This window comes from Phasianus colchicus, chromosome 9 (assembly GCF_987193195.1).
Source record: "Phasianus colchicus chromosome 9, bPhaCol1.hap1.1, whole genome shotgun sequence".
NCBI lineage: Eukaryota > Metazoa > Chordata > Aves > Galliformes > Phasianidae > Phasianus > Phasianus colchicus.
In genome coordinates this window covers 19,312,051-19,324,145 of record NC_143444.1, presented here as the reverse complement: position 1 = coordinate 19,324,145, position 12,095 = coordinate 19,312,051, and the positions used below count along the sequence as shown (strand labels likewise).

The 12,095-nt window shown below is 37.7% G+C and overlaps 1 protein-coding gene across 4 annotated transcripts in view; it reads left to right on the top strand.

Annotated features, from left to right (window-relative positions):
* Positions 1 to 12,095, top strand: part of PRKACB (protein kinase cAMP-activated catalytic subunit beta) — a 66,006-nt gene that overhangs the window by 34,864 nt on the left and 19,047 nt on the right. Inside the window, exon 1 of one of the 4 annotated variants that reach the window (XM_090146441.1) lies at positions 1,666 to 1,687. The exons of 2 other annotated variants lie outside the window; for them this stretch is intronic. In XM_090146441.1, coding sequence (XP_090002567.1) covers positions 1,681 to 1,687 — 7 coding nt within the window. In that variant the 5' untranslated portion in view covers positions 1,666 to 1,680. Of the gene's footprint in view, positions 1 to 1,665; positions 1,688 to 3,968; positions 4,504 to 12,095 lie in introns of those variants that run through there. One more of the 4 variants, XM_090146442.1, reaches the window with a different exon arrangement.

Genomic DNA, 12,095 nt, shown 5'->3' with positions numbered 1-12,095 from the left:
GTTGGCCCACAGTGTCAGAGGTGGGTGTTGGTGGGATGCCAGTAGAGGTCAAACCTTCCTACCAGTATCCCATTAAATGTTGCTGTGTGACGGATGGCACTGGATGGACAGTCTGACAGAACGGTGTCTGACATGGAAGTGCATATGAAGCAAAGGTGCCTCATTGAATTCCTCCATGAAGAATGGATGCCAAAAGGCACCAAGTGATATTCATCGACCCTTGCTAAATGTTTATGGAGGTCAAACAGTGGATGTGAGCATAGTGAGGTGGGAGATGGTGTTTCAGTAGTGGCAATAGGAATAGTGGGTACGTCTGCTGGTACAGGTTGTTAGGAGTGCAGCATGCAGGTTGTCATTTATCACTGGTGAAAATGTGTAACTAATGATGGTGTCTGTGTTGAAAAATAGTACTTTGTAGCTAAGAATTTGCTCTGTCAAGCAGTATTATTGTGCTCTTTGCACCTGTTGTAGTTTCCATGGAAATAAATAGGAGGCATTACTTTCAGAGTGACCTACATATGCAATTAATTTGTTCTGTAAAATCTTTAGAATCCAGTAGGCACAGAGGTTGCTTTGGATACCACAGGCCTTTGAATCTATTCTGAAAAATTGGCCAAGTGCACATGTAAATGCACAGACTGCACAAGCAGCAGTGGGGTCAGGTGTGCTGCAAAGTGCAAAAAGGATGTGATGGTAGGCAGCAGAATGCCACACTTTTCTCTGAGTTTCAGATGTCTGGAACGTGACTGGTTGCAGTTATGTGAAACCCAAGTTTTGATTATTTTTGCGGATTGCTTTGTTTTGTTTTCTTAATAGTTTGTTGTTCTCTGAAAGACTGAAGTAGAAGTGGATAGGAGAATGAGGCTGCTTGGTGTTGACTGTAGGGATGGCAAGATCAGTGAGAATCTTTTATTCTTAAGCTGCTACAAATATTTTATGAATCTGTGCAAAATAAGAGTATGTCTTAATAACTTGGAATAACAGGCATGGTCCAGAGAGGCACCGCTTGCATCTTTTTATTATCTTCAGATTCTCATAGTCTATAAATTGCAAATGTATGGACGTTGAATAGGAATTCTATTTGGTCTCTAACTGATTCAACCTACCAATATATTTCAAGTACTGTGGAATTTCTTAGAGAAATTTAGCTGAATAATTGCTAGATATATGTAGAGGAAAAAATACAATTGAAATATGAAATAACGTGCAAAATACATTGTGCAAATTGATTAAAGCTTTAGAGTAACTACTATTTGGGTACAAGTCAACAGATAATTCTGGTCTAAGGTTGCCATGGAAACAACCAGTGCTTGATATAATTGAGAACATCTTAAAAACCTCCTGGTGTTTGCATGCTTTTTTCGCCCTGCCATTTTGAGTTGCTTTAGACATGAATAGGTAGCATTGGTCAGAACAGAAGTAGTTAATGAGCAAAACCAAATACCCGTGTGCTGAATATTGATTTTGGTTTACTACTGCTATCTTGTGCTTCACAGATTTTTGCATCACAAGGAGCTCGTAAGGAAGAGAAGCTCTCTGGATTCTGTGTGCTTTCTCTTTCCAGTTAGTGTATAGTTGTGTTTCGAGATTGGAGCACTGATTTTTGTAGAGATTAACATACTTCAGCAGTTGTTGGATTAATATTAGCAGCAATATGTTTCTGAAAATTAGCTTTTCAGCATGAATGGTAAGTCTTTTCTATTGCCTTTGACACTATTTTTTGTTCTGTCTTCAGAGTCAGGAAAAATCTACCAGGTTTCCCTTTCTTGTCTGCAGAGCTACATCGACTACAGAGCCCTTTGTTTCTGTAATCGACTTACTGTGGATTCTAAAAATGACCTGTCTTAAAGATTAGCGGTTTTATTAAACATTTTGCTTTGCATAATTGGTATTTAGCATTTGAAATTCTATTTTGCAGCTTTCTTTTAGAAATAACTGTTCCAAATCATTGAATAGGGCATAGAATCTGACATGAAGAATTTTATAATTGTATGCTCTGTGTGTTGCTTCACTTATTTTTGTGTGCCATTCATAACAAATTATTTTCTGTGAATTGGTACAAATCAAAAAACCCTTCTGAAATTATTATAATTGTCACCTAAAAGTCTGAACTGCTTTTGTTGTTTTTCATCTGAACCGTCTTATCCTTCTTCTTTATTCTTTCTAAATGATGGATAGCAGAATAGTTCAGGTCGTGCATGGAAGTGGAGAAGGGGAGGAGAGTGACATTTAAAATGAGATATTATAATGGGTGCAGTGAACTTATCAGGCAGGTGGTTGCTTTCCAAAAACACTGACTGCTTTGTTGTAAAGCACCTCGAATTAGTGGGATTATGAAGTATTTTATTCTTCCTTGATATATTGTCCAAAATTGTACCTAAATGTTTAAACTATGTATGTTCATTTCTTTAGAAGAAGATGTCATTAGAAAATGGTTTTCAAAGAGCCCAAGCATAATGGTTTCTGCAATTGTGCCGTATCATTTCAAGCAGATAATCTGGAGCCTTGGGAAATGACTTGAGAGGGTTAAAGATTTCTTATAAAGAAAAAAAACAAATAGAATTTTATACAGAGTTTCTGTGTGTGTGTCTGCATGGTTTTGCTTTGTCCTACGAATTTAAAGGTCTGTTTTTACAAAGATTTCAGTTTTGTAGAAGGCATGAGACAAAAAGTGGGAGGAGCCAACCCACTGCCTTGCCTAATATCAGTTTGCATGTACTTATCTCATACAAATGTTTTGAGGTCGTCCTCCCCGAAAAGGAAAGCGTTGCCGTCATTTCCTCAGTGTATGGATTACAACAACATGCAGTATTGTTACATGCAGCAATGTACAGATATGGCTGTAAGACAAGTTATCAGAACTTTGTCCATGAATTATGAAGACCCACGTTACAGCATCATGGCCTCTGAAGTATAGCTCAGGGCAGGCCGACCAGGAGGGGTGGTCCAGCCCCCACCTGCATGGCTGTGGGCATGTGAAGCCGTGAGCTGGGCGGGGGGCTGCAACATCTCCCTGCTAGGAGCTGCTCCTCTGAGCAAGGGTGAGCCTGCAGCCCTGCTGTGTTGCTGGCATCGCATGGCTGCATTATTCTGTGGATGAAGAGGACTCAAATTATGAGTTGGAAAGTCTCTGGTCGCCATCACCAGTGCTGGATTTTTCCTAACTGTTTTTTTTTTTTTTTTTCTCCTGTTTTTCCTTGCAGTTGTGTGGTAACTTCCACAGGAATTAAGATTTGTGGAAGTCGGCTATATCAATCTCAGATTTTTCTGCTTAAGCATTTACTTTTTCCTTTTTTTGTTGTCCTAAGACTGAGTGATTTTAAGGGAATAAATTTCTTACTGAAACTTGGTGAAAAAGAAGCAACCATTCTGGGTTTTTTTGTGGGCTTGTTCTTTGTTTTTGTTTTTTTTATCATGGGGTTTTATTCCACAATTTGCATCTGTACATTATGTTCGCCTTGACATCCAAGCTCCCAAGTCCATTGAAAATAAAAATAAATAACTGCAACTTGTACCTATTGCCAGTTCCCAATCAAAATAGTCTGCAAATCAGAAGATTTGTTTTACCTTAGTGAAAGGTGTCTTGTGCTTCCTGTCAGGAGGATTAGATTATCCCACTGAATATTATTTCTGCTGTTTGATGCACCTTTGCAGTTGTCTTCGCTGCAGCAGTTCTACACCCTTTAAGTGGATAAAATCAGATGCTCTCCTTTTAAAGGGTGGTCCAGATGAAGTGGAACTGATGAAATAGTAATGTTTTCTTCAATTGCAGATATGGTTGACGTACTTTTTTTTCTTTCCTCTAGGAAAGTTCCAGAGATATATATATTTTTTTTTCTTTAAAGAATGAAAAAAAACTGTTTGCCTTTCAGAGTCCTTGTTTTTCATTTTCTTTGGTTCAGGGTTTGTTTCATTTTTAATAGCAGAACATTCCTTAACAGATAAAACTGGCAAGAAAGGCGCTGTTGTGGTGTTTCATTAGGAAGAGGCTTAATCCTCCTAGTAGCACCAAGTCCACAGTTGAGTTAGTGCTTTCAATATTGAAAATAAGTATTTGCTGATCCTGAAATTTATGCTCTTAAGATAGTAGTCCCCATATGTGTGTACAGATGGAGCAGTATGAGGAGTGTGAGCAATGCTGATAGCCTCTGCTGAGTTATTGTCAGGACTGGAGGCACTGGAGAACAGGAGTGTTTCAGGAATAAGGGTGAAGGGACAGAGTATAAATATCTTAGCTGTGTGTATTGCGACAGTCTTTTAAGAGCAAGGGACAACCAGTTCAAAGAAGTATATTTGAAACTTTAGCAATTGAGAAATAGGAAATTGTATCAGAGCAAAGCTGAATTGGCTGAAGGTTCCCATTGTGCAGTAACAGAACACGTAACAAAGAGGTCTTGAAGCTGAAGACCTGCTGTACATCTGGGCTGACTGAGCTTAGAAGCTGATTATGTAGGGAAAGAGACAGGGCTGCATTTATCAGTGCCAGATATACTGGTTTGAAGGGTAAGAAGGATCTTACCACTATAAGATAGATGAGAAATCTAGAGGCATGTCAGTACTGGTACTGAACATGGCAAGTGTTTTCCTCTCAATACATATAGTTGTGGAGAAAGATCTTGAGAAGCAATTCTTCCTGCTGCTGAAGAGATGGTATAGAAAATGAAAGAGTGGAATGCTCAGGTGCTAGAAACATGTCCTTCTATAAGTGTCTTGTTGGTTTGAAGGTATCTTCCTTGCAAAAATTTTCCATTATCAATTTGCCACTGACAATAGAATATGGTAACTTCTTAGGTGTTGAGCTGGGTTCATATTGTTTCTGGCTCTTATATGAAGTATCCGAAGAAAGAAAAAACAGCATGGGTTGCTGCTTTGACATAGTTCTTAAAATGCCTCCATCCGGAGAACAGTCCTCAGCGTGCTTAGTTTTGAGTATGAGCAAAAGATTAATTTAATAAAATTTGTGTTGCTTCCAGAGGAAAGGGTATTTTATATGTTGTAATCTTGCATCTCTGTAGAACTGTGGCTTACTCTACTTTCTGCTATGTTTCTTACATGTATATGTATTACCAGTAAGATTTTCTTCTTGTTGTGTTTTAGCTTACATCTCAAATAGTTTATATAACTATTTGTTGTTAGTTCTTCTAAGACCTGCTGCTGGTATTGCTGTTGTTCACCAAAGTGTGTAGCATGAATGTCACATCTTTGAAGTTACTAAGGGCAGTTTTGTAACCTAACTAATAGTTTTGATGCTTTCCTTTAGTTGTTGTGGTTGTTTTCATGTACTACAGCTCATTAGGAATTCTTAATTTGTGTGTTTTTGTGTTTTTTTTCATGTACAGTGTGTGAGTATTACGTTGTCTTTTTCATCAAAATAAGCACTGACTTTAACCAGTTTTCCTCTACAGTCCCATTCATTATCAGAATGGATATCAAACACTCTTACCTACTTTTTCCTACCCTAATCCTAAGGAAACAAAATGTTGCTCACTTGATGTGCTGAATTGTGAAATATGTTTATTTACGTAAAACATTCAGAAAATCCATCTCCGCTATTTAAGGTTATAAATGAACCTCTACTGCTTGGATAGGAAAGGCAACCCCTTCCTCTAAATACTAAAAATGAATATTGAAATATGTTCTGTGGGAGACATGTCAGTGTTGTGATGTGTCAGATTCTCAAATCTTGCAGAGATGAGCTATTTTGCTTATTTACTCTGACAGCTGTGAAGTTACCGATTCCAAAGCAAGTACTTGGGATCGTGTATGGTTTTGTTAATGTGAGGGCTGTGACAAAGTACTTTTGTGGGAAGTGGACTTAGAAATGAGTGCAGTTAAGCCAAGTTTGGTGTATCTACTATTATTTTGATGCTTCAAAATACTTGAGAGGAAAAAAAAGGGAGAGCAACACAAGAGCTAATCTTTTCAAGTAACTTACATACATAGGCATCTATATAGCATCCAACAGCCCCTAAAGATGCTTTGTTTGGAATACAAGTAGAAAATGAATTTAATAAAACTTGAGTTATTTCTAAAGAAACAATTATTTGTGCATGAATATAGATAGTGTTATGAAGGATGTATGAAGTGATAGCTGCTCAGAAACTGGTTATCCTTTTTTGTCAGTGGACTTTCACTAAAGGGGAAGGGGGGGATAGTAATCCAGAGAGGAAAGTTGATGCCAACCAGTTGGCCAGTACTTGTAATGCAGAGGGATAAACTGGAGTGAAACAGCAGATAACGTAAACTTTGGCTTGGTGTGGGTGATGGTAAGAGGAAAAGCTGATTATTTTATTTATTCACATTTAACTAGCATAACATGAACCTTTACTCAGGAATATAGACAGTTACATGATGTTTTCTAGTAGTGCCCTAGAAAATTTTGTTCTTGGAATTCATTCTTAAAATTTATTCTTTTTTTTTTTTCCTGCTTGGTAACCATGGAAACACATGCACTGTAGAAACAGAAGTGTTTGAAATTTCACAATTTGCCCACAGTTTTCAATTTTCTTTGTAAAATGGTACCTGTTACATTTCACAGAGGCGGGGCTTTGCACTACAGATTCTGTGATATTTGCTACACTTTCGATTACATGCTGAGTGAGGTTCAGCTACAACTGTAGAGAGTTGTACTGCATTGATAACACTTAATTCCTAATTCCTCACAAAACACATCAATGTATAATATTTGAGGACTTTATTTGTTAAAATTGGATCATGTTATGTGAAGTAATGTTATATGTGGGGAGTATTAAGTACTGCAATTGAAAGCCATTTTATTAAATTTCTCATTAATTTAAAATTTTAAGCTAATAGAATTAACTGATCAAATAATTGAAGGTTAATAATTTAAAATTAGAGTTATTACTTAGAAACCTTTTCAGTAGTCCAGTGCAGTGCTTCTAGGCTGTGTTAATCTACCATAAGGTGACTGTCCTTTAGAAAAGGAGCAGTTCTCTTTGCCACACATATTTGTACGTTTCCATCCCACTGCTCTTCCATCACCCTGGGAGAAGCATTCATGTCATGAATACAGTTGGGAGTTGCTTTGGATTAAAATTAGCTTTCCTCGTCCTCTCCTGCCTTTTGTCCATTACGTTTTAATCTGGCCTAGTTCCCTAACCTGCCTTGGCAGGCAGCCACAGGCTGCTTTTGCTCTTTCAAGGAAGGTCATGATACAGAGGCAGGAACAAAACGTTGTGGAAGAATGGGATTGGGGTTTTTGGAAGCAGTGCTTGTTTGTACCAGTCCACACTGAGCTGCAACCTTGCAAATCCAATTCTGAATGTCTGCTCCTTGGACTTTCAAACCAAAAAGCATGTGGATTGTTGCAAGAATGGAAACATAAACATGAAAAATATGGAGGTTGTCTCCTGGCAGGCTGGAATAATTCCCATCAGTGAACATTTCAAGGACAGGGAAAAGGTACACAAGAACTTCCTTTTTTTTTTTTTTTTTTCCTTTTTTTCCTCCTGAAGCTTAGTTGTAATGTGTTCCAGAAGTAACTGGGCACTTGTTCTAACTGATGAACTGGGAGGAAAAAAGAAAAGACAACATCCACTTCAGTCAGTCAGAGACAGGTTGCTAGAATACTCTCTTTGGAAGGGGAGCTTGGGCAGAAAAGGGAGGTGCCAACCACCATGAAGGACCTTAAGACCCAAAGGGGTGGGATGCAACTTGCATTTGGCAGGCATCTGCCAAATATATCTTAGGTTGCCCATCCTTGCATGTTCTGATGAAGCTGTTCTGCTCCTCTGTGATGAGATCTTGCATGTAATTAAAAAATTTAGGATTTGACTAATAAATCTTAGCTTGGTTAATGGGTTTAGTGTGGTTGGTTTTGGCAGAAAGGATGAGTGGCTTTGATATAATTGGAAAATGCAGCATTATCTATGTGTGTCTTCAGGGAGGAGTCACTTTTTTTTTTAATGAAGCTTATTCAGTTGTAAATTTTAATGAGTTTTGGTTTTGAATTCTTTTTTTAGTTTAAGAAGGTATTCTTTTCCTCTCACCAGTGTTTTCTTTCTTTAGAAGATGATTTATTGTGAGCAGATAGACCTGAACAACAAGTTCAAGACTCAATTGTGATTTTGACTGAATAAGTTTACTGATTACACACTTCTAAGCAATACTTCAGAGATTCGTGTTTAAGTGATTCAGTGTTGGTTGGATTTGATCCTATCTCCTTGGATTTTCTTCTGTTCTGTTCTTTTGACATTAGCAGAGTTTGCTGCCTCTGCTTGGACCAGTACTTTATGATTTAAAATGATGACAGAGGGGAAAAGACTGAAAATTAGATTTGAAAATAAGATTTTTTTTTTCTCTAATAAAAATAAAAGAAGGAAGAAGAAAGTCAGTCTGTGGCAGTTGCATGCAGTAGAATTCTATCCACTCAGAATTCAGCAAAGATAGACATCATCTTCGATAGCTGCAAATCCAGCTCCTTTGGTTTGCCTGAATCTGTCACATCTCTTGTACAGGCTGTTGCCTTCAAGGCAATCAAGTCAAGAGATGAAGAGTAAGTAAGAATTCAGGTTTGTTTAATGTACAGCTTAAAATTGTAGCCTGCAGTCGTGAATAGGGGGAAAAAAAAATTGGATTAGTTTTCTTTTATAAGACTGATAAAATACTGTCTAGCTTAAGACTTCAAAATAATGAAATAAGATTTTGCCTGTATGCCATATTTTGCATTGTAAAATGCAAATTATCCTCCTTATTTGTCAATTTACAATGTACCATAATGATAATTCCAGAATGCACTCCCCCAGAATCAGATTCCACTGCTTCCCTGATCTTCAGAAACTGCAGCTGCAGTTGCTCTTCATTTACTGTTTATTCTGTTCCTCACCCTTTTTCTCCACCACTTTTCCATGCTCTTTTGTTCTCTACTTTTTACTACTCCTTCCTGGTATTCCCTAGAAGTGTTTACAGTGTGCAGTTAGATTAATTAATTGTACTTTCATTTTAATAGCGAATTTGTATGAAGTTAGCAGTTCTTGTGATCCTTCACTCCATAAGAAATTTTAGTTCTTGTATTTCAGAGGTGTTCCATGTATATAAAATTGAAGGAAAATTTTTATCTATTGCCACTATTAATTTACTAGTTTGCTTTGCACCACCAGTTTTAATGATCATTGAAATTTAAAAAACTGAAATATTAGATCAAAACCTTGGTGTTGAAATCAAAAAGTCGATAGATGAGATGAAAGTTGATTAATCTAGCTTTAGTGACCTTGCAACTCTTAGAGCAGAAACAAGACAGAATCATCAGTGGTCAGTTTGTCACAACAGAGACAGTAAGTGTGTTTCACCTAAGTAAAAATATCTTGTTGTAAGCCTTGCTACTGAAAGGTACAAAAGAAATTTAAGACAACGGGTTAATGGTGTAAGAGAGAGGCTTGACTCAAACACTTCCCACTTCTTTCTAAAGCGTGATATCATAACCACAGGATTCACTGAGACATCTGCTTACACCTCAATGATGTTTAAGGCTATAAACTATGTTTTTATGAAAATGAAATATACAGGTATCAGAATCTCTTCACACTCATTTTTCAATTAAATCAAATTTGGATATTTAAATTAAATATCCTGTTCAATTCCAGACTTCAAGTGCTAACATTACAGTTTTGGAACAGAAATTGAATTGTATTTTGATAAAGGGCATTTTAAATACCAAGCAGAGATTGGCATTTAGTACAGCATATGAGAGTTTGCAGTGGTGCCCAGTGTTTAGTCTTAATCAGTTTAGTTTTTGGTTTTTTTTTTTTCCATGAATCCTGTCCAAATACCGCCCTCTCCCCTTCCCTCTCCCCCCCCCAAAAAAAAAAATCTGGCTTGCTGTCTACTGTGGTAGATGTGCTTGAGAATAACAAATACGATGGTGAGAGGTGGGAGAAAGGCAAAGTAATTCATGTTAACTCTTCAGGACTTCTCCACCTGTGACACCTCCCCCCTCTGCCCTAATTGCACCCCTTCAGCTGACACGTCCCAGACTGCTTAAGTTTTTCAGGAACCTTCCTAGGATTCATTTGCTTTTAAACTGTGTCAGAGCAGAGTACTCTTTATTTTATAATATTCATCTATTCTTTGTTATTTCTTGTTAACTCTGCTAACTTTTCATATAAAAGTTCATCCATAAAATAATTAAACAAAAATATTGTGTACTGCATTAATATACTGCTAAAAACAAAACAAATCTATTTGCCACATCTCCTATAGTTTAGAGGGCTGGAGGGTGAGAATGTTCATTTCTTTGTTTTGGGGGGAGTTTATTTTTGGTTTTGTTTTGTGGTATTCGTTTGATTTTATTTGCTTGTTTTTTAAATACCTCATTGTTTGCTACTAGTATTACCTGGGAACCTCTGGATCTCAAGCTGAAGTTTTAAGTACACATAGTTCCTGGCACAGAGCAGGTGAGGAGCAGCGCCTCTCTGAACCAAAGAAGCCATCTGTGGGTTTCCCTTTGGTGTTCTGAATAAGCACCTTTTCATCACGCTGGGACCAGATGGTTTTTGTCACTTGAAAACAGAGCTTATTTGAACAGGAAGCTCTTGCATTCATTATGACCACGGACAGTTAAAAAACTAACTGGTAACTGTCATTGTCTGGCACTGTGTGTGGAAGTGGCTGTGTTCTATTATGAACTTGATATATTTCTGTCCTGCTCTCTGCTTCCCATTAGTAGGCTTTCCCACTTATCACCATTTTTCCTTTGTTATGGGTACAGATGTCCATTGGCCTAGTCTCAACATCATCTGCAATACATAAGTGACAGCATATATAATCCTTGGTATATAATTGAGCTCTCTGTGCACCTGTAGGATTCCCTCTGATCAGGCAGAAGTTATTAAACTTGTCTTTCAGTTTTATAAAGTTTTCAGTCTTCACTCCTTGGTCACCACTCCATTTCTTAACTATGTTTTTCTCAATCTCCTCTGATTTCCTGCTGTGGCTTTGGATGTTTGCCTTGCATGAAACTACTTCTGCTAAGGGCTGAGAATGCCAATGAGAGCTAGGTCAACGGGGCCTACTCATGCTCACTGGTCTGGGTGTAGCCTATTTGCTTCCAGCTGATTCCTTACTGGTGCTCCCAGAATTTTTGGCTGTAGCTCTCTTGTGCCTATCTCACAAAATTAAATTGTATTTATACAGCTACTGCAGAGAATTCAAGTATGCGTTGCACTTTGGGTAGGATAACTTCATCTGTGTGATTCAGGCTTCTCAAATGGTTTTGTTGCTGCTGTTGGGTAATGGGATTGAAATGCAGTTTTGAATTTTTTGGAGACTGTTTTCCATTTCTGCGCTGCCCACCACATGGTGTGCAGTTCACACATGTCGTCTTCTGGAGCAAAGCGCTAAGTAGTGGGAAGATCGCCCAATTCCAGGTTTTATAGTGAATGCTGCAATGAAGATAGATACACTTTTATTAGCAACAGTTCCTTGGATGTGTGTATGTCTTGGAATAGGTTAATTATTGGGGATGCCAACTTGATCTTCTGAAATTTTGTAAGCTGTGCTTATTTTTGTGATGCAACATCTTTTTTTCATACCGAATTTAGCTGCCTTTGGTGTGTTCTTTTTCTTTTCTTTCTTTTTTTTATTTTTCATTTGTTAATCTTTGCTCAAACATTCTGTGGTGTAGCATGAGTCATTCTGTTTGTGTGGGAAAGGACTGGTTTATTGCTGGGTCCAACCCTGAGTGGGGAGGGGAAAGGGTGAAATGTATTTGTGTTTTCTATGTGTTTGCTGTGGAAATGCATAAAACATTTTTTTTTTCTCTTTCTTTCCTCTCTTCATCATCTCATCTGTGTGGGTGAATGTTCCTGCAAACCCTTTGGGGACCTATAGAGACCTTTGGTATGCTCATTCTTTCATTAGTGCCCAAAGTCAGATGCTGGGAACAATTTAAAGATGAGAAAATAGAGGGGGGTGGAGGGGGTCTCATTGTGCAGCAATGTGAAGTGGCTAAAAATGTGCACTCGAGGAAAAACTTCAAAGTCATCATTTAATGTTTGTTTGCACCATCAAAATAATACCATTGGCTACTACAGACTACAACTAGTTAGCATAAATTTTGATTTGGCACTAGAAAGGTA